Source organism: Xenopus laevis, chromosome 9_10L, assembly GCF_017654675.1.
Source record: "Xenopus laevis strain J_2021 chromosome 9_10L, Xenopus_laevis_v10.1, whole genome shotgun sequence".
NCBI classification, from domain to species: domain Eukaryota; kingdom Metazoa; phylum Chordata; class Amphibia; order Anura; family Pipidae; genus Xenopus; species Xenopus laevis.
Window position 1 is genome coordinate 36,360,422 of NC_054387.1, and position 23,277 is coordinate 36,383,698.

The 23,277-nt window shown below is 39.2% G+C and overlaps 1 protein-coding gene across 1 annotated transcript; it reads left to right on the forward strand.

Moving 5' to 3' along the window:
* The first annotated feature begins 1,799 nt into the window (after positions 1 to 1,799).
* LOC108701794 (protein-glutamine gamma-glutamyltransferase E) lies at positions 1,800 to 22,930 on the forward strand. The gene is made up of 13 exons (XM_041576397.1): positions 1,800 to 1,875; positions 8,149 to 8,337; positions 9,568 to 9,783; positions 10,377 to 10,495; positions 10,972 to 11,100; positions 12,249 to 12,423; positions 14,933 to 15,068; positions 16,497 to 16,600; positions 18,092 to 18,334; positions 19,312 to 19,602; positions 20,425 to 20,582; positions 21,606 to 21,739; positions 22,603 to 22,930. Exons 1-13 carry the CDS (start codon positions 1,866 to 1,868, stop codon positions 22,778 to 22,780), a joined length of 2,082 nt encoding a protein of 693 aa, XP_041432331.1. The 5' UTR covers positions 1,800 to 1,865; the 3' UTR covers positions 22,781 to 22,930.
* Positions 22,931 to 23,277: the final 347 nt, after the last annotated feature.

Here is a 23,277-nt window from a genome sequence, read left to right on the forward strand (position 1 = left end):
TGTTCTTTAACTACTTATTTGATCTGAAAGGTAAGACTTTGATCTGAATGGTTAGTGGCAGGTCGGGAGATGGGAAAGTCCGATCGTACGTTGATTCTTAATATCGGATCTTTGCGTTTGTGGCTTACCAAACTCCACCTTTTACTAACTGTTCCACAGTGACCATCCTTGCAAAGTAATTCCCCATATGCACTACTTTTAAACTGTATCACTGTTTATCTAGTACAGGTATAGGAAGGATCCGTTATCTGGAAACCCATTATCCAGAAAGCTCTGAATTACGGAATGGCCAACTCCCATAGACTCCATTATATCCAAAAGATCCAAATATTTAAAAATGATTTCCTTTTTCTCTGTAATAATAATACAGTAGCTTGTACTTGAGCCAAACTAAGATATAATTAATTCTCATTGGAAGCAAAACCAGCCTATTGGGTTTATTTCATGTTTACATGATTTTCTAGTAGACTTAAGGTATGAAGATCCAAATGACAGAAAGATCTGTTATCTGAAAAACCCCAGGTCCCCAGCATTCTTGATAACAGGTCCCATACCTGTATAAGTAATTGTATTCCAGTTGCTCTAGAATTACTTATACCAGATATACCATGACCTGGATCAATTAGAATCTTCATAGTCATGAATCACTGTTTGGGGCAAATTCACTAACCTCTGAAAATTCGCCAGGAACGGCTTCGATCAAATCGCAACACTTCCCCAGGCGTGGATTCGCCAGGACAATGCTAATTCACGAAAATCCGAAGTTGCGTCCAGGGCGCCGAACGCTGGTAAAGTAGCGCTAGTGTTACTGCAGCAAGCGAAGTGAAAGTTAAATTGGGAGTTACATCATTCCCAACGTAACTATGTAACTCCCAACGTAACTATTTAACTCTAAATGTAATTATGTAAGTCCAAACTTAAATATGTAGCTATGTGTGCACTCGGGTTCATTTGAAAGGAGGTGAACTTTTGATGGACTTTTTTTTAACGCAAATTACAGTAACTAAGAAACTTAACTATGAAAAAATAATACACATCTAACACTTTAATTATTGTATGTATATATATATATATATATATATATATATATATATATATATATATATATATATATATATACTGTATATATATACTGTATATATATATATATATATATATATAAGCAATGCAGAAGAACGGCACTCACAGGATTTGCTGAATCAATCTTCCAAAGATTTGTTTTGCTCAATGTTTCGGTCCCCCAGAGGGACCTTTGTCAGGAGTCAAGCAGTGCAGCTGTATATATACAGGTATGGGACCTGTTATCCAGAATGGTCGGGTTTTTCAGATAACGGATATTTCCATAATTTGGATCTTTATACCTTAAGTCTCCTAGAAAATCATTTAAACATGAAATAAACCCAATAGGCTGGTTTTGCTTCTAATAAGGATGAATTATATCTGAGTTGGGATCAAGTATAGGCTACTGTTTTATTATTACAGAGAAAAGGGAAATGATTTTTTAAAATTCTGATTATTTTATTATAATGGAGTCTATGGGAGACAGCTTTTCCGTAATTCTGCATCTGGATAATGGGTTTCCAGATAATGGATCCCATACCTGTATATACATCTACCATCTGGAATAAGCATTGCCTACACAAAGGTTTGAGACTAAATACCAAACTAATAACCTCACCCATTGCCGTGTGCAAGGATCATCCTCAGCACAAACTCAGCCAGGCTGTCAATAAAATAGCAGGGATCCTCCCAGATCTTTTTTTATGTATTGTGCAATTAAAACTAAAGCACAAGTTGCATCCCTATATAAAAAAAAAAACCTTGTAACCACAAAATCTGAGAAGAGAAGCAGAAAGAGCTCAGCCATGATGGCAGGTGAGTGAGATATGGGCACAAAACCTTAACAAGTGTTACTTTTTGATTTCTAATAGAACTTTTTAATAATGGCTACTTCAGAAAATAGACCCGAGGGAGAACATGGCCAACTACTGAGTCCTTACCCCCCCCTCCTGTTTTTTAGGAGTATTCTTGCTGACAGCTGAAATCAGTACTAGGGCTCGATAGGAGGGTAGAGATTTTAATCAGCACAAATAAACCACAAAATAAAGCAGCCTGTAATACATATGCACGAAGGTAACATTTCAGTTTATTGGGAGTTGTTTTTTTTTCATTAACTTAAAATGTGTCAGCAAAAAAACATACATTTACATCCCTATAATTTATTCCTCAACAATAATGTTTCAACCATTCTTTGTTTCAGGGATATTCTAACCATTAACCAGGGCTATTCCCAAGTGTTGTATCATGACATACCACCATATGTAATAAAAGCCACTAAGTGACCAGTCAATGCTTCCAGTTGATTCATTGCTATGGTTTACTGCTCCTGGGCAAACTTAGTGACTTTTATTACATAACCCCCCATAGAAAGGTGTTACAGCTTTGGGTTATTATGGAGAGTGTATCACATGAACAGCATCCATGGTTTTGAATTATGAAACTAACACTGAGTGGTAATATATGGGTACCTGGTGGTCTAGTGGGGCAGCAGGGACACCCACCAAGCTCTCTGCCTCCAGCTGTCACCTCCTCTTCTGCACACTGACGTGCACTGCTTATAGGTTTTGACGTCATGGTTGGCATGAAGTTCAAATATTTAAAGGAGGATTCAACCCTAAACTTAAAAATCCCCTACCCTACATAGACCCCCCTCCCACCACCCCCCAGCCTAAGTGTTACCCCGGGCAAATGCCCCTAGTTCACGGGCCCAATCTTCAGCCGCTTCAGTAGTCTTCGTAATGATGCTTCGGCAATTTTTGTGAGTTTCGCCGCATGCGCAGTTGTTGCGAAACAAAAAATTGCTCTGACTGCGCATGCGCCGCCATCTCATTCCGAAGATATGCGAAGAAAAGAAGATGCTGCCCGTGAACTCCGATGCCTGAATCTGCACCGAGGGGTAAGTAAAACATTAGGGGCATTTGCCCGGGGTAACACTTAGGGGCAGATTTATCAAGGGTAGGGATGGCGCGGACTGTTCGCCCGCTAACTAATTCGCGCGAACATCGGCTGTTCGCGTCCGCCGAATGTTCGCGAACGTCGCGCGACGTTCGCCAATTTGGGTTCGCCTTAGCTGGCGCTTATTTTTGCCATCTCACCCCAGACCAGCAGATACATGGCAGCCAATCAGGAAGCTCTCCCTCCTGGACCACCCCCACACCCCCTGGACCACTCCCCTTCCATATATAAACTGAAGCCCTGCAGCATTTTTTCATTCTGCCTGTGTGTGCTTGCAAGAGCTAGTGTAGGGAGAGAGCTGTTTAGTGATTTGAGGGACAGTTGATAGTAACTTTGCTGGCTAGTAATCTACTTGATACTGCTCTGTATTGTAGGGACAGAACTCTGCAGGGATTTGAGGGACAGTGAGTTTAGGTTAGTTAGCTTTGCTGACTAGTAATCTACCTTCTACTGCAGTGCTCTGTATGTAGCTGCTGTGGGCACTGCTTCTGATCTCATCTGCTGACTGCTGTAATAACCCAATAGTCCTTGTAAGGACTGCTTTTATTTTCTTTTTTGTTTTTTTACTTTGCTACTATAAGAGCCCAGTGCTATTAGTCTAGCTGTGTTGAGGAGTGGGACTGGTGTGCTGCTCCTCCTAGTAGTTCACCACTACCAGCACCAACCAGAGTCAAAATTGTTACAAAGTATCTTATTTGCACCTGTTAGCTGTTCTGAGCTCTCTGCCAAAAGCCAATTAAGTTAGAAACTGTTTTTTTTCTGGCTGTTCAGTGCAGAGAAAAGAGGGACTTTCCAGTACAAAAGAGGGACAGGGGGTTGAGTGGTCAAAAGAGGGACAGTTGGGAGGTATGCAAGTGCCACCTAGCTGTGTGAGCTTTTTCACATTCTGTCTAAATAACAATAATAATTCCGTGTCCGTAAACATCACCTGAGTGATGTTTTTACAGCAGCAATAATATATTCCGTATCCACTACTGTATACGTTGCCCTTGCAGGCATTGTTTGCCCAGTCTTTAACCAAGTGCCACCTAGCTGTGTGAGCTTTTTCACATTCCGTGTCCAGAAACATCACCTGAGTGACGTAGTGTGATTTCTGCCCTTTACAGCACAAAACGCAGCGCTGTGTCAACAATGTATTTTTCAGATACATTTTTGCCCTTGATCCCCCTCTGGCATGCCACTGTCCAGGTCGTTGCACCCTTTAAACAACTTTAAAATCATTTTTCTGGCCAGAAATGTCTTTTCTAGCTTTTAAAATTCGGCTTCCCATTGAAGTCTATGGGGTTCGCGACGTTCGCGAACCGTTCTCATTTTTGGACGCAAGTTCGCGAATATGTTCGCGAACATTTTTTCCGCCGTTCGCTACATCCCTAATCAAGGGTCGAATTTCGAATTGAAAAAAAACGTAGAAATTCTACTTTTTTTTTTGGTCGAATAGGTCAGTTTTTCGATTTGAATCGTATGAATCGAAGGAATATCGCATTCGCAAGTTTTTCCCCCAAAAAACCTTTGATTTTTCAAAGTCCACCAATTGACTCCAAATAGGTTCTAGGAGGTCCCCCATAGGCTAAAACACTAATTCCCCACGTTTTAGATGGCGAATGGTCGAAGACAGTACATGATAGATTTCAATGTTCTAATTTTTTAATGTGTTTCAAATTGAAATCGAATTTGGACTATTCCCTGGTCGAAGTACACAAAAATAGCTAAAAAATCAAATTTTTTTAATTAGAAAATTCACCTTGACCTTTGATAAATCTGCCCCTTAGGCTTGGGGGAGGAGGGAGGGGGTCTATGTAGGGTAGGGGGGTAGGGTTTTTTTAAGTTTAGGATTGAACTCTCCTTTAAAGGGGCCGCTGCCAATTACTCTTTGCCCAGTGTAGGCCTATTTCCTGGATGCGCTTCAAGTCTTATTATCTGTTCTTTGATTCTTACCTGTCCCTGACTTCTGCTAGTTCCCTGCCTGTACTGACCTTTGTCTGTTACTGACCATTCTTTTGGATCCTGTCTTTGTACTGTGTTACTGTGTTACTGATTAGTTTTGACTTCAACCTGTCTCCTCGACTACGGCTCCAGATTCCATACTGTCTGATTGGTATTGAGCTCTGGCTGTCCCTCGACCACGCTTCCTGTTCTCTCTCCTTCCTATCACGTTACGGTTCCCTTGTCTGCCCAGGACTCTCGCCCTGGTTCTCTTACATTAAGCCCTGGCGGCACCAGAGTAACGGAGGGCTCCTCTCGAAGCAAAAGGCGGCTGTTATAGGCAGAAGCGTGAGCCGTGACCAGAGCCTTGGCATTACTTTTGGGTTCTATCATACGTGACAGGTACTGTATGGACTGGAATGCAGAAATAGAAAGAGGAAATAAGTTAATATTATAAGTTAGAGTGGACTTTTACAACTCAAATTACGAATCATGAAAACTTTATGATGTTATAGAATTTACTGACCTGCTTCCATATAAAGTATACCTTATAATAAAAAAGAATATTTTGGCATACTTATAGATGCATAAAATATGGGAACAATAGGAAGGGGGTCATATATTGTGTAGCCCCTTGTATGCCCATTGTTCCATTTGACCTGATTATAGACCAATCAGGTGTATAGGGTTTATCTCATCCACGCTCAGATTTTGATTGGTCTAACACATATTTTTTTGGGGGGGGCTTCCTTTCCTAGCAGATGTAGTATGGAGTCAATGGGGCAAATCCAATAATGGGCAAATTTTCACCAGTGTAAGCTTCGCATCCATCACACCACTTCGCCAGGCTCAAATACGCTACGAATACACTTATTCACTAAGAAGTTCGTCCCGGGCGTCGAACGCTGGCGACTTTTCGCTACCGTTACTTCAGCTGTGCAAGCATTTCATAGAGAAGATGCGCTAGTATTCATTTGTGCCTAGCGAAACTTCGCTAGTGATCTTGCGCTTAGGTCAATTTGCATAGGGCAGGAAATTTAAAGTATGGATGTCTTTATTATAAATGTTGGTGCAAATGGTTTATTACTGGTTTAAATTACACATGTCCAGGGAACCTTAATAAAGACAAGAGTTAATATAATGCCCTACACATGAGCCCAGTGTAAAATGAATGTTCCATATGTTATGAAATGTCTGGAGAAAACTAGTTACCCAAAAAGTAAGTTAGGACTTTTGCAGCCAATTTAGCTTAAAAAAAGAAAAGTTGCCAGCGTTTTGAACTTTAATGCATTTTCGGCACACAGGATATGATGTAAATGACAGAATATTGAGGAAGATCTACAGTAGCTTTATAGCACTTCGTCTGGTCTGAGGTAGTGAAGGCAATTTTAGTGAATTTGCAGAGTAACGTCCGTTCACCAGATCGAAAAGTCACCAGGCGATAGAGTACGAATGACCGCTAGCGACGGTCTGTTTTGTTAGTGAATTGTTGTCTGCACCTGTTAGTAAATTGGCGATGACCCTGCGGGTGCTCACGCTAAGGAATTGTCGCTAGTGTTAGCCACTTCGTTCCTTAGCAAATCTGCCCCAATGATGGATGGAATATCCTACTCCAGAACGAACAAAATCCAATAAAATAACTGACTCCAGCGCAAATCCTGCATGTAGAGAGCAATGAACATAGTGCAAAAAAAGGCCTCACTTTGTGCAAATAGCTGCAGGCCTCTATGCCCTGTTTCAGTTTGCAGAGACCATATTAACATTGTGTTAATGACAGAGGCACTTAGGCAGGCTGTAAGAAAAGGGCTGATCTGTAACCCTTGGCGCTGCTTGACCCTGGAGCCACAAGTGCTCTGTAAATGGGCACTACAGTGTGTACTTTTGCACTTGTGCTCCTAGGGTTTGTAAATGATCTTTAAGATAAAGAGGGTATGCCTCACAAAGCACTACCGGGCGGGGATCTCATTCCTACTGTGCCTCTTACCACACAGCACTTAAGCTCAATGTCCTTATATAAACTCTGTGTACTTCGCATATTTATAGGGGCATATTTATCAAAGAGTGAAGTAGGAGATCACAGCACTCCCCCATTCATTTCTACAGCATTTTTAAAGGCATATTTATCAAAGGGTGAACTTTAACTTTTACACATTGATAAATACTATTTTAAAATCCCACATAAATGAATGGAGAGCAGTGCTTGGCCTGCCGAGTAGACAGTCTTGTTTAAAGACGCCTGCTCGATGTGTGTGCCCCTCACTATCAAGCGCTGGTCACTAACACCGTTGCTTGACTGCCTACTCGTTTTTCATTGGTAGGCAGGCGGGACTAGCAGAAGAGGCAGGCGGGCCAAGCAGCAAAGAAGACGGCCACGGGCCGTGAAGGTTTTGAACGCTGCTGAAATGAGCAGATATGTGGGGGGATTGATTGAACACAAAACCTGCTCATAAAAATAATAGTTTACAATTTGAAAAAGGCTCATTCATTCCCCAAAGGCAAAGGGGGATTATCATGTTTGACCATACATCCCCTTTAAAGTCTCCAACCTGAGTGAGAAGATGCTTATATTAAATTTTTTTTTTTTACAACAGTCTCTGTTTGCGTCAAACCTTTTGTGCATTAAAAGAGTCACACATTAATAAATACACCTATGCTTCAAATGATTAAGGGGCAGATTTACTAAGCTCGAGTGAATTGAATAGGATACTATAACTTCGAATTTACTTTGACTTCGCTTCAAAGTCAAAATCTTTTGAATATTCGACCATTCGCTAGTCGAAGTACTGTCTCTTTAAAAACCCTTCGATTTCAATACTTCGCCAAATTAAAGCTACCGAATTGCTATATGGCCTATGGGGACCTTCCAGTGCATTTTTGTAAAGTCTTTGGCATTGAATAAAAATCGTTCGATTGATCGATAAAAATCGTTCGAATCGTTTGATTCGAAGGATTTAATCGTTTTTATTCGATCGATCGAATGATATTTTAGCGCTAAATCCTTTGAATTCGATATTCGAATTCAAAGCATTTCAATTCGATGGTCGAATTTCGAGGGTTTTAACCCCTCGAAATTTGACCCTTGATAAATCGGCCCCTTAATGTACCCCCATTTGCAGATAAGGATTTATGTTACCTAAAACACCCCTTGACTAAAGAATGAAGACGAGTTGCTGTTTTCTATGGCTGTTAATATTGTTTCTTCTCTTGCAGGTTTTAAAGTTCTTAGCGCAGATCTTCAACTTGATGCTAACAAATCAGCTCACAATACTGGCGCCTACATGAGCAGGGAGCTAATTGTTCGCAGGGGACAACCAGTCCGCCTGGTGCTAAATTTCAACACATCAGTGAGAGTTGAGGACCGTCTGCAGTTCACCGCTGGTCTTATCACAACTAACGCAAGTAAATTTGAATACACGTACGCAATCTCGCGAAACAATGATAGTTTACAGTTTCTGACCTTTTAAATATTGAATTATGCTCAGGTGAGCTTTTACCAACAGTTGTTCACTTTTGAGTTAACTTTAAGGGGCACATTTACTAATGGAACGAATAGCGCTAAATCCTTCGACTTCGATATTCGAAGTCGAAGGATTTAACTTCGAGGGTCGAATATTGAGGGTTAATTAACCCTCAATATTCGACCCTCGAAGTTAAATCCTTCGACTTCGAATATCAAAGTCGAAGGATTTAGCGCTATTCGATCGATCGAAGGAATAATCGTAATAAACGATTAAATCCTTTGATCGAACAATTAAATCCTTCGATCGAACGATTAAATCCTTCGAATCGAACAAATGAATTTAATGAATTTAATTTAATACATTAGATCAGAAATTGCCTAGAAAGCCTATGGGGTCCTTCCCCATAGGCTAACATTGATGCTCGGTAGGTTTTAGGTGGCGAAGTAGGAGGTTGAAATTTTTTTTAAAGAGACAGTACTTTGACTATCGAATGGTCGAATAGTCAAACGATTTTTACTTTGAATCGTTCAATTCGAAGTCGAAGTTGTAGTCGAAGGTCGAAGTAGCCATAAAAATACTTCGAAATTCGAAGTATTTTTTATTCTATTCCTTCACTCAAGCTAAGTAAATGTGCCCCTATGTATGACGTAGAGAGAGATATTCTGAGACAATTTGAAATTGTTTTTCAGTTTTTTGATTATTTGTGGTTTTTGAGTTATTTAGCTTTTTATTCAGCAGCTCTCCGGTTTACAATTTCAGTCGTCTGGCACGGTAGCCATACATATAAATAGGAGAGGACCTACAAAGAAATATGAGTAACCACAATTAGAAGTAACAAAACATTTGTAGCTTTGCAGGACATTTGTTTTTAGATGGGGTCATTGACCCCTATTTGAAAAGAGTCAGATGAAGAAGGCAAATAATTAAAAAACTATAAAAAAAAATAATAATGAAGACCTATGAAAACATTCTGCCATTCTATAACATACTAAAAGGTGAACCACCCCGATATCAGCTATCCAAGAATCCTATAAACCTTATTAGATGTATATACAGTATGAGCTATGGTATATGGCTAACCTGTGCCCTTTACAAACCAATCACTAGACTTGCTTGAGTAGATGCCATGAAAACTGATAAATTCAACAAGTTTCTTCTATGATGTCAGGTACGCCTCTCCTCGAGTTTAATTTCTACGATTCCAGATCCCCAGCAGTCAACAGTTGGGGAGCTCAGAGAGTGGAAACTGGTCGTAACTCAGTCACTTTAAATGTCTTTACGCCATCCAATGCTATAATTGGTCGGTATATTCTATCAATACATACAAGCGAAGGGCAGTCGAATTTGGCTTCCATCGTACTCCTCTTCAACCCATGGGCAAAAGGTAATGTAAGATATCGCATACATTTTATATTTTATTTACACAGCAAATTATAACTGAATCATTTATTCCAGAACAGATGTGGTTTGCTTTCAGCCTGAGGACTTAGATACACCCTACAGTCTGGTGTATATAAAGTCACTCAAAAATTTTTTTAGGTGCCTCTATAAAAGTAACGACAGTCTAGTATTCCACTGATTACTGCAATTGATTTTCTTTTGAATAGAATTCTATTTTTCCAACCCATTATTCAAGCTCAGTGAATGGTTCTGGGCTTCATTTGTAGAAGACAACGGTAATGTGACTGATTGTTGAATGTTTATGCACTAAATAAAACAAGTGCAAATGTTCAAGGCTCATTTATGAACACAACTGCAAGTGTGGTGCTTTAAAATGACCACAACATTGTAAGCACATTAACGCCATTCATAAAAGATACTTGTACATGTTCCTTGCACTTGTGCGTATGTGCAATGAACCCACCCAACCTACTCTGATGAATTACTCACATGACATCATACTGACGCAAAGGAATCCTGGAATTACTTCCATCCTGGACGTAATGGTTTCTCCTTCCCATTTTTTTCACATTTAAGGTGATGTTGTTTACCTATCTGATCAGGCAGAAAGACAAGAATATGTTCTATCAGAAGTTGGCCTCATCTACATGGGGACTCCAAGCTATCCCCAATACACATTCTGGAACTTTGGTCAGGTAACGTAACAAAACACAGATATTATGCTTAAGAATCAGTTGTTATTGTCTCTCGCCCAAGGGATGGGGAAAATAATTTTGTTATTAAATACATTTCTAACTCTAGAGTGGGGATCCCCAACCTCATTTACCAGTGAACCACATTTAAATTTAAAGTGAGTTGGGGAGCAACACAAACATTAATATGGCGCCAGGGGGTGACTGATAAATAAGTGCTATGATTGGATATTTGGTAGCCTTTATGTTGTCTGGTAGCCTATAAGTTGGGACAGGGCAAAAAAAGACTGGAAAAGCTGTATAATGCTAAAAAGAGCAGAGAGGCTGAGTCTCTCAGAAGAAAAGTTGGGGAGCAGTACCCCTCTCTGTAAAAAAAACTGCACAGGAAAATATTGCAACAATTTAAAAAATACTGTTCCTCAATGAAAAATTGTAAATAATTTGAGGTAAAATTTATTGTACATGTTTTCTGCTTTCAGTTTCAAGACAATATACTAAATATAAGCCTTAGTCTCCTGGATTCAACCCAGAGTTTTCAGCGTAACGCAACAGAAGATGTACGAAAGCGCAACAATCCGATCCATGTTTGCAGGGTCTTGAGCTCTATAGTAAGTCTCCAAAAAATGGTCCTTTGCAAATTAAATTTTTTTGGTTAATGTTGTGCCCTAAGGGTATGCTGATCTGGTAAAAGGTCATTTTTGAGGCAAAACAATATTGCAATTGTCTCATAGGCCAAGTCTAGAGTCAATAACAATTCCAACCTGGCCATTCTTTCTAAGAGAACAAAATAATAAAAATGGTCCTGGCAAACAGTACTAAAAAGGTGCTTCAGGAAAATTTTTAATATGGGACAATAACTTTGTTGACTGACACTGCTGTAAGATATATATATATATATATATATATATATATATATATATATATATATATATATACATACATACATATATATATATATATAATACACAAAAGCCATTAATATCCTGTAAATGATATCCTTATAAACAGTGAGTTCTGATGTCATCAGTTATAAACGGTGAGTTCTGATGTCACAAGACTCACTGAAATTTGTGTATTATTATAAATAAAGTACCCCCAGTTGCAAAATATGAGGATATTAGAAGTTACCTTGGAGTTCCATGACCTGATAAACTTTAGTCACTCTTTACTGCTGTACTGCAAGTTGGAGTGATATCATCCCTCCCTTCCCCCCCCCCCAATAGCCAAACAAAAGAACAATGGGAAGGTAACCAGATAGCAGCTCCCTAACACAAGATAACAGCTGCCTGGTAGATCTAAGAACAACACTCAATAGTAAAAACCCATTGAGACAAATTCAGTTACATTGAGAAGGAAAAACAGCAGCCTGCTAGAAAGCATTTCTCTCCTAAAGTGCAGGCACAAGTCACATGACCAGGGGCAGCTGGGAAATTGACAAAATGTCTAGCCCCATGTCAGATTTCAAAATTGAATATAAAAAACTCTTTTGAGAAATGGATTTCAGTGCAGAATTCTGCTGGAGCAGCACTATTAACTGATGTGTTTTGAAAAAAAAAAAAATACCCATGACAGTATCCCTTTAACCCCAATTAAGTAATAAAAAAAGAAACGTTTTGGTGAAGACAATATCAACATCACAATGAAAGATTCATTTGAAGGAGTAGTTATATAGTATATTCTTGTTACCAATCTTTTTTTTTTTTTTTAATAAAAAAGCATTATATTAATGGTAGATTTCTTTTGAACCATTTGTCAGCTTAATAGTATGGATAACAATGGAGTTGTAGAAGGTAACTGGAGTGGAGAATATTCTGATGGAACAGATCCCAACTCTTGGACTGGAAGCACCCCAATCTTGAGAAGCTGGTTTGGCCAAAGGCGACCAGTGAAATATGGACAATGTTGGGTGTTTGCTGGAGTCTCCTGCACAGGTATTAAAACAACAATTAATATAATGCGATTAACGCTCACATTTCTTCAATAGTTTCCCTTATTACTAAAAAGAGGGAAGCAACATGCAAAATACAGTAAATAAATGATAATACCTGCACATCACAAATATTCACAGTCGTATAAAACTCAAATTATACCTTGAAAAACAAGATCATTACTAACAAAATAAATGCACAGGGGCCAAAGCATCTTAGAAAACTCTGTGTTGAAGCTTCTAGCATACAAAATTATATATTACATAGGGGAAGAGAGAAGTTAGGAGAACTGTAGATGTACAGGATATTAACACTTATAACAATGTGGGAGGAAAGCAATGACGTATAGAGGCACCTCCATGATTTTGCTTGATATGTCACAGAATTTATTGCAGTTTATATAAAAACCTTTAGAACTTGTACATAGGGGGCTAGGAGAACTTCAAATACATTTCAGTATTTATATTTATACTTAATCATAGACAATGAAAGCAATGAGCAAGCATTCTACTAGAGCAGTGATCCCCAACCAGTAGCTTGTAAGTAACATGTTGTTCTCCAACTCCTTGGATGTTGCTCCCTGTGGCCTCAAAAGTGTAAGGAACTTACCCTGGTGGTCTAGCGGCAGCGGGGTCCAAGCCGCGTCCTCGGCGTGGACACCCGCTGTGCTGCTTTCTTCCTCTGCCGGTTCCTCTAGGGCACGCGCGCCGCGCGCGTGCATTATTTAAAGGCGCAGTGATGCTGGTGTGTGACGTCAGCGTGCAATGGCACCAAATTCAAATGTATTTAAGGGGAATTTAGATTTAAGCAAGTTGCCCGTTGTTAGGTTCAATTTGCTTGTTCCTGGGTGTTATTATCTTGATTCCTGACCTGATCTACTGTGTTTGACCCTTGCCTGACTGAAACTTTGCTGACTTCTCCAATCCTGACTTTTGCCTGCCTACTACTACGTTGATCTCTCCTATCCTGAAACCTAGCCTGTCTATCGAAGATTCTACGCTCTCCATCCTGATTTCGGCCTGTCGGACTATTCTTACTGCTTGTGCTGGCCCGGCCTGCCTGTTCCTGGTGGCTTCCTATCTTCTAGTACCCTTGTAAACAGTTGTGCCCCATTGCCTGCCAGAACTTATGCCTTGCACCTCTCATTAAGTCCAGGTGGCATCTGAGTAAGCCGAGGGCTCCTCCCGACGCCAAAGGCGGTCACTTAACTGGTGAAGTCGAGCCGTGACCAGGGTGCTTGGCATCTGTTCTGGTGTAGGGTGCCGACCGTGACAAAAAGAGGTTCTTATTTTTGAATTCCCGGGCTTGGAGGCAAGTTTTGGCTGCATAAAAACCGTGTGCACTGCCAAACATAGCCTCAATGTAGGTTGACACTCCACATAGGGGCTACTAAATTGCCAATCACAGCCCTTATTTGGCACCCCAGGAACATTTTTCATGCTAGTGTTGCTCCCCAACTTACAGTACTTCTGAAAGTTGCTCACGGGTTCAAAAGGTTGGGGATCCCTGTACTAGAGGAAGTGCTATGAACAGACACAGGAAACTATCCATACCCTTTCCCAACACACTATTCCAGGGTTTGAAAAATAGCTGAAAGGCCAAATGGACATTAAAAATTATGAAAAATGATCTCCAAGTTTGAGGAACTATGACATTCTTAAATTAGTAGACAAGAATTGAACATATTTAAAAATCGAATGAATTAAGCACAAGGCCCAGGTGGTGAGTAATCTTGAAGAACTTATTTATAGGGTTGTCCATCTTGGGGACCTTAGGCTGGATATAATTTTCATACTGTATGTCCCAGTCAGGCTGTGAGCCCCCACTAAAATATAATTGTATTGAATCCTGACTTTCAATATAGTTCAATGGAGAACTGTCTCTCAACATGATATCTCACAAAATTAAGACAGCTTAACTCATCCTCTGTGGTCAACCACAAGAACACCACTACTCACGAAAAAACAGATAATCGTTGAAAAAAACAGATGCAGTTTGCTGCTGCACCACAATCGATTTATTGACATGACATGTTTCACAACACAATGACCCCTTTCTCAAGTGTTCTAGAAAGTTAGCATAGCTTATATTGGCTTCAACAGAAGGAAACAGTGGATAAGGTCAGGTAATTGCCTAAATGATGGTGTTTGAACCCAGTGCAAAAATGAATGTTACCATAGCTTGTCTATGTAAATCAAACGCCCTACACAAAATAGTCTACATGTAAATGTAAACCCATATGTAAGATCATACACACCAAACAAGCTTTACCATTATTATTGATATTATAAAACAAGTAAAAGTCAAACTCAGCTTTTGCAGAACATAGAAAATGTTAAAACATTGAAAAAATTGCACATAGGCAACCTAGAAGTTCTCACTGTGTCCATGTCCATTCATTGGCTAATGTAACCTAATGTTGTAGGTATTTGGTTTGTGTAATAGGACAATGGCTTTTAGAAGTCAGATAATGCATTAACACAATAACAAAATACAAATATATTTTTTTAAGTCAGCAGATGCCTGGGATTACCCTGCCGGGTGATTACTAACTACAACTCTGCACATGACACAGATCACAACCTCAGCATTGAACTATATTACAACTCCATGGGAGAATCATTGTCAAGGAGCGAAGACAGTATCTGGTAAATATATAAAGACTTGGAATGATCATTAAATGCCTGTTATTAGCTATGGGCTGCCCTGGTGGGGGAGCTCATCTACTGCAGTTCCATGGTGTTACCTATTTAGGGGGTTATTTATCAATAGTGATGGGCGAATTTGCGCTATTTTTCTTCGGAAAATTCGCGAATTTCGCGTGAAATTCGTGAAACGGCAAAAAGTTCATGAAACAGCGCCGGCTCGTTTTTGACGCTGGCGCCCGTTTTTTTTTTTTTGGTGAATTTTCGTAGGCGTTTTGAGAATTTATTTGTTGGCGGCGAATCACGCAAATTTGCCACAAATTCACGCCTGGCGAATAAATTCACCCATCACTATTTATCAACGTTCATATTTTTTTCCACTTAAAGTTATGAATTTGAGCATGAATTTTGGAGTAGAGAAAAAAAAAAACTTCTGAAAGCTTGTCATGTCAATAAGAGCTGTCCTGTGCAAAATGTAAAATATTTATCCAATTTTGTTTTAGCTTGTCGACCCAACAAAAAGGAATGAATAAATACGTGTAAATTAATAAAATATAAATTTGAGTTAATTCATAAATTTTTTTAGTTTTTATATATTTTTAATACATAAGCAAACATTCACATTTTTTTTTTAAATTGCCAGCCTATTCGAAGTAGAAAAATAACATTTAAAAGTACACAAGTTTGAATTGTGATAAATTGGTCCATTAGAGGCCAATTTACTAAACTGTCACTTTTTTTGGTTGGTCTTTTTGATGCCAAAAATCGAAAAAAATTGTGAAAAAAAATCTTTCTGGGATTTATCATGTGACAAAGCTGAGACAATTCCGAATCCGAAAATACTCTAGCTTCAACCAGTCAAAATCATGAAGAAGTAAATGGCAGATGTCCCTTTTACAACTGGAATATCTTTCTTTGATTTGTTATTTTAGAAGTTTCTGGTGTTTTTGATGCTGGCTTTTTTGCAACAATAAGTAAAAGTCATAGTTATTGTGCAACAAGTCAAAAACTTTGTGGTTTTCTCAACTTATCTGCAACGTTTCCTGTTCATGCTTTTTCAGTTTAGATCTTTTGATAAATGACTGACATTCATGAAAATTAATGTTTTCGTGGTTTCAAAAATTGACCTTTAATAAATAGGCCTCCTAGTGTTGACCCATGAAACCCAGAAACATTTTTTCTTACAGAAGGGTGTAACAGTAGCAAAGGCTACAATTTATATTATGTTATTGAAATAAAAATCAAATAGCAAATTATCAGAACTAGCGACCCGACAGCTTTTAAACTGGCATTTTCATTCAACAAGCTGTTTGAGCATAGGTGTTAAAACCACTCAGGGCAATTATGTTGTGTCAAGGTGTTAAAGAAATACTTCTATGAACTGAAATATTAATTTCTAAATCAGCTGTGCCACTGTTCCACACGAAACAGGAATTTCCATTGCTGGAATGAAAGCTGGTACCTTCGGTCAGATCTGGGAAATTTCTATAGTGGATGGCAGGTTTGGGATTCAACGCCACAGGAAAAGAGTGATGGTAAATATTGATTTCTAAAGCCCGAATGCAATGAGAAAAAAAAAGCGAACTAAACAAAAACATGCATGTTTAGCATTTAATGGGGATGTAAACTCAAACTGAGATATTAGCCGTTTTAGACTGCATTTTATCATGGGCTTAGGGGTGTGGTCTAAAAGATGAAGCCATGAATTATTTGCAGTAGCAAAAATGGTTGCTTTATAAAGTAAACCATTTAACAACCATCCTCCAAATAAGTGACTGAGCTTCTTTTAAACTGGGGAAGAAAAAACAGGACCAAACTACTGGAGAAGGTTTCTACAGAGTCTACCAATAAATGCCCTTACCGATGGGGTACTGCCATTTGTGGTTAATATGAAGATTTTAGAAAGGTACACAATGGAAATTAGAGGCAATTGCCTACCTTAAATCTTTATAAGCAGTGGCCAGTGTAACTTGGCCAGCCTTTCTTCATATTGCTAGTTTGTAAACCATCTGTATTGATTGACCTTGAGGAAGGGGTTCTGTGCCACCCAAAATTTCAGTAGGTGTGTGATACAATATATGATTGTTTAAAAACTTCCTGCCTTATCATTTTGCTAAAAGAGCCTGTTGAACAGCCTACTATGGGAACCCAGGAATTACCACCATGGTAGGGATAACTCCAGAATTCTTCAGCATCAATAGGCTTAGTTGTGCACCATTGATCAGAAACTGCAGGTTGGACACAATGGCAACCATGTGGAAGTGCCTAATGAGTCAATATCTGTTCTCCATTGCATCCATTTAAGAGCACCAGCACTAGTGTGTGTCCGTAAATTACTTCTTAAGTCTCTTATCAGAACATTATTGCTTATGCAAAGAGACAGTTGGTTGTGAAGTGGCCAAATTTGAACCCCATGGCTATGAAGACAAATTATATACATTTTATGGCTAACAATGACATTCCTTAGGCAAACAATATATCATGGAGTGCCCAACTCTCTCCTTTCTCTGCTTCATTCATAAACCAGATGTACATAAATCTCACCTGTGTTTATTGACAAATCTAAAAGATATAACCACGTCAGGTCACATACGATGAAAGCATCGCCCGTTTCCTTACTTAAGAGGTGTTCTCCTTAGCATATCTGAAATGAATATGTACAGTTTTAGGCATGTGTTAGTGTTAGGCATGTGTTAGTGGTTATGTAACCTGTAAGCAGCAGAAGTATTAAGCTCTAGTGATGGGCGATTTTGCGCCGGTTCGCCAAAAAGTTCACGAATTTCCAGCGAAATTCGGGAAACGGGGAAAAATTTGCGAAACGGCGCCAACGTCTCATTTTTGACGCCGGCGTCCATTTTTTGAATTTTCACCAACGAATTTTCGCGCCCGTTTCATGAATTGGCTGCAAATTTGTGCCTGGCGAATAAAATCGCCCATCACTATTAAGCTCTAGGGAGCTTCACTTATTTACAGAGTTTGTTGTATAGTCATATTAATAAATACAGTATTTGGTTTTGTATTCTTAGGACTTTACCAGCTTGGGCCCACGTCACAACGAGCAGTTAAAGAAGGAGAAGTGGACATGAAGTTCGATACACCCTTTGTATTTGCAGAAGTGAATGCCGATGTCATCATTTTCATTGAGCAAAACAATGGAAGGGTCACAAAAGGACCAACACGTGAAAACTATGTTGGCCAGCTGATCTGCACCAAGGCTGTAGGTCAAAAAGCATTGAAAGATATATCACTGGATTACAAGTATCAGGAAGGTAAAGTATGGATGGGGTGGGGCTAAATAAGTTGCTAGAGCATAGGAGATACAGTAGATCCGTTGGTTTAAGATGTGTGCAATCAGCCATATATAATTACTGTATATATAGGTCACTAAGAAGCCTATAATAAGCATTACTGTTATTGCTAGTATTCATATTGTGGCAACTAGGGATGAGAGAACTTTTTTACCTGGTACAGTTTTTAGCTTTTTAACAGTGAAAGTTTTTGTGAATCCACACTGGAATTTAGACGTGTTCTGTTTCGCTGGGGGGAAAAATGCTGGTTTTTATGCTGTAAAAACTTACTTTTGCCACAAATTTTGTTTTGCTGAAAAAAACATGGGTTTTTGCACCAGAAAAAAAAACATGGAATCATTATTGTGTAGCCATTGCCTTCGATATCAACCAATTGGTTTACAGCCCTCCCCAGCCTTCCCCCTGTCTGTTTAAGTATCTGATCGGCACTGGTTGTAAGAAATTGGCAATATTGGAGCCTATATTTCCTATGAAGCACAGTTGCAGTCAGGGTCTGAATGGAGGATTGTGGGCCCACCAGGTTCTAACTTCTGGGGGCCCCTGCTCGCATACACAAATGGAGATACGTGGCGTGCTTGTGCGAACTCTGCATATTATTGATCAGGGTAGAGGGTCTGGGCCGGGGCCTACCGTTTTTTTTTCCGGTGTCCAGCCGGCCCATCCGACCCTGGTTGGAGTATAGTGGAAAGAAGCTCCTGTAACAAAGTATGCCAGTGTATACGCTATTGCAGAGTTAAGAACACCTGAACTGTAATGTCATTTCCCATTAACTTATGTTTTCCACGGCTTTGCAAATTTTAGATTCTCCACAGTGGCAACATATTCTTACAAGACATTCATTGCTAAAAGTCTTATTTTTACCTTGTCCCATAGGACTAGCGGTTGATACTTGGTTGAATCTTACTCTTGCATTAAATAACCTGCAATTTTTGTTGTAGGTTCATCTAAAGAGCGAGAGATTTATTCAAAGGCCCGGAGGAAGATAAGAGGTGCTCAATTCGAAGCTCTAATGTCCACACCACCTGCCCCACAGGTTACTGGGAAGATAACTGTTTCTGGAACGCCTACAGTTGGAGAAGATATCAATGTGACTTTAACGCTAACGAACATGACCTCGGATAACAAAGCTGTTACTGTAAACCTGAGTGCAGCAGCTATCGTGTACAACAACATCGTGAGACGGCCAATACTTAACAATTCTGAAGCTGTACAGCTAGGGCCAAATGAAGGTAATTTCAAAAACCTCAAGACCTGACATTTTATTCTATAATATATAGTACAGAAACACCTTAGAGAGAAAAGAATTTGTAAATTCTCATTTACACACAACTGAATGGGCATCTAACTAAATGACCTAAGCAATGAAACCTACATTTCAATATATTTTAGTTTTGACTATATCTCACTAGTATAGGAACTTTGATTAACTTTGATTATGACATGTATCTAATAAATATGGGCAAAGGAATGGGCACATGTTCAATGGTACAACAGCACCAATAAATATGATTAATTGAAGGCTGCATGAGTCAATCCCAAATTGTTGTTTGGCTCTATGGGTATGTATATTTACAAAGGTTATTATATGCTGCGCACTGGGGATGTCTAGAGACTTTTCATCCTTGAGGTTGTCTAGTCTTATCATCTTATGTAGCTCTTGACTTGCACGGGTTTATCACCCATTTCAAGCTTCTATTTCTTCTGAATTCTTGATAATTATCAACCAATCATATATATACTACTTGTATAGGGTGTCTCACTATATTGGGCACCAGATCTACTTTGTTAATAATGATCATTGTCATATAGTCATTAGGACCAGTCTGCAAGTAATGGGAGTCAGGGGCTCAAGATGACAAATATGATGCAGCAGATACTTACAACTTTGAAATTGCTGCTCTTTCAGGTTAGCTATATCTACCACTGCCCGTTTTTACACGGGCCCTTTGGCATGACTAAATACTACCATATTGTGCAAATAAAATGGAGTCCCATTCAGAACACTTATTTTCTTTAGAGTTTATATATTATCTCTCTCAATCTCTCTCCAGAAAAGGGTGTGCCACTACAGATCAAATATTCTCAGTATGACAAGCAACTGACCAGTGATAAGATGATCCACATTACTGCTGTGTACAAGGTCGAAAATATGGCAGAAACATTTGTGGAAACGAATATTGTCCTATTGAATCCACCTCTACAAATCAAGGTAAGATCAGCATGGAAAGAAACATTCTATCAAAGTTCTGCAACAAGACTCCATCAATGTCTCCTTGTCCTGCTAAAGTCCAGGCCCAATGGATTCAGTGATAGATAAACATTAGCCTTTTTGAGGTCTATACAATACACTGTGGGATGTTTGATGGTTACAAGGCTAAAATATATAAAAATATTAAAATACCCATGTTTTCCATCCTGGTAGTAGAGCATTAGATCAATGTGTGTGCATTATGCTACATTCAACCAAATACTGGCAATCTCCATAAAAAGGATTTTTATAAAGGTGTGTAGCTTTACCCAAAGAACAGGAAAATATAGTGAGAATATTACATGTGCCATTATCCTTATGGAAAGAATGCAAAAAATATAACAATGGACTTATTGTCACATAGTGGCAAAAGATTTGCTTTGCATTACAAACAATGGCGGTCAAAACTGATCTTCACATGGAGTCCTCTTGTTCTCACTTCTTACTCAACAAGAAAAAAAACTTTCATTGCATAGCTCCTTTTTAGTCCACCAATTATATTTATAATATAAAATCTGCACCGGCCACGCATACAGTATACATAAGAGACTATTGATAAGCCATGTTCCAATATCTTTTGTGATCTGCATGTTTGGATATATGGCTCTGAATTATTAAGCTCTAACAGTACTATTAAACCTGTAGCTCTGGGTACATAGTTAGCTTCAAGGGTGGGCGAATTTGGGGCGTTTTGCTTTGCCGAAAAATTTGCGAATTTCCCGCTAAATGGCGAACAATTTGCCAAACGGCCCTGGCGTCTCGTTTCAGATGCCGGCGTCCATTTTTTTGGACGCCGGCGAATTTTCCCGGCGGTTTCGTGAATTTATTTGCCGACGGCGAATCGCGGGAATTCACACCTGCCGAATAAATTCACCGTCACTATTCAAGGGACATAAAGGAGTGATTTACACTAAACTGCAGTTGAAGGGGGGGTTAAAACTTATAATACATGTCTATTATCCCTTTCTTCCTTGTACCCACCAGGCACTTAAAACAGCTATATTAGACAGTCCAATGGTGGTAGAAGTCACATTTATGAACCCTCTATCAACACCTGTCACAGGTTGTGTTTTTAAGGCTGAAGGCAGCGGTTTAACAAAAGATGTTGTCGAAAAAAAGTAAGTATAAAACTGAAGTTTTAAGGCAATTCCATTCTGACTTTCTGTCGAGAGGGTCACAGGGAGCAATTATTATTGACTCATCAGAAAATATGTACAGCTTTATCATGTTTTTGTTTCCAGCATTAATACCAGTTTAGATATCTCTATCTATATCTTATAAATGTATGGATTTGTACAGCACTTCTACTTTATTTCATTCAACACTGGCTCACCAATGAGACATCGTGCTCTAATGGTCTTAAATTGTCCCGGATGAAATAAAGGGACGTCAAATGGGTTGAAATTGCACACGGAACGCTGCCTTTGAGTATCATCTGTATATCTATATATATATAGATAAATATAAATAATGGGGGTCATTTATACAGTTTGTGCTGCACACTTTTTTTCACAATTGGTTGTATTGCCCATGTTTTTTCCTGAACGTTAGTCTTTGCGAATTCGCATTGCGAATACATTTTCGAAAATGGTGCGCAAATGAGACGGGAGTTTGTGTGAGCGCACCCAATGTGCGAGGTTGTTGTGCCCGAAAATAGCGTTGACAGCAACTTAAATTCGCACTTTGCAAAACTGTTTTGCGAATATTTTTTTCGGCACCAAAGTAATTCAGTCGCAGAGTGTGCGCATAAATAACCGCAAATTTGCAATTTTTTACAAATTTAAAAAGCTCTGCACAGAGCAAATATATTTACTTTGCGAATCAATCTGCTTTGCGCGAAGTTTATAAATGACCCCCAATGAGGCCACTTTTCTAGGCCTAAGAAGTGCTATGCATGGTTATAGGCCTTGTGGGGCAATAATTCACTAACGTATTTAAATTGTATTGGTCTAATATTAAATTTTTTTTCATCTCCCCATAGCATGGGCCAATTGGAACCAGGCCAGAAGACCAGTGTTAAAATTGAGTTTATTCCCTACATGGTTGGTGAGAAGGAGCTACTGGTCATTCTCACGTGTGACAAGTTCAAAGATATAAAGGGCCATCTCAGCATCAATGTGCAGAGTTCCTCCAGGCGTCTGCGTGCATGTTGTGTCTAGCTGTGCTTTTAAGGAAAGAGAAGGTGCACTAATATCCACGTAGTTCCATCCAGGTGTAGACTTGATAAAGGGCCCTGTGAGGTCCAAAAAGTTGTCTGTAGGCCACTGTGAGCCAATAAAAAAAAACTTTTGGGCACTTTTCAACACAAATTCAGTGTGCTACTCATTTATTGCAAAGATAATCATCCAGATGTTACTGGGCTGGTATGTAGTAATGGGCTAATTTTGGGTGCTTCGCTGAAAAATTAGTGAATTTCCCGCTGAATTCGCGAAATGATGAAACTACGCCAGCGTCTCGTTTTTGACGAAATTGCGCCGGTGTCCAAAAAAACGGACGCCGGCGTCCATTTTTCTTTAACTCTGGCGAATTTTCATTTTCGCGGCAGATTCGGGAATTTATTTGCCGGTGGTGAATTGCGGGAATTTGCAGTTGGCAAATAAATTCACCCATCACTACTGGTATGATCCACTGCTCAACTATATACGTTTTAGTAGAA

What these genes read in the sequence shown, in the direction of transcription:
- LOC108701794 (XM_041576397.1), top strand. An exon ending in CTTCAACCCATGGGCAAAAG is followed by an intron (nt 9,784 to 10,376) that starts GTAATGTAAGAT and finishes TTCACATTTAAG; the next exon opens with GTGATGTTGTTTACCTATCT. An exon ending in TGCTGGAGTCTCCTGCACAG is followed by an intron (nt 12,424 to 14,932) that starts GTATTAAAACAA and finishes TATTTTTTTAAG; the next exon opens with TCAGCAGATGCCTGGGATTA.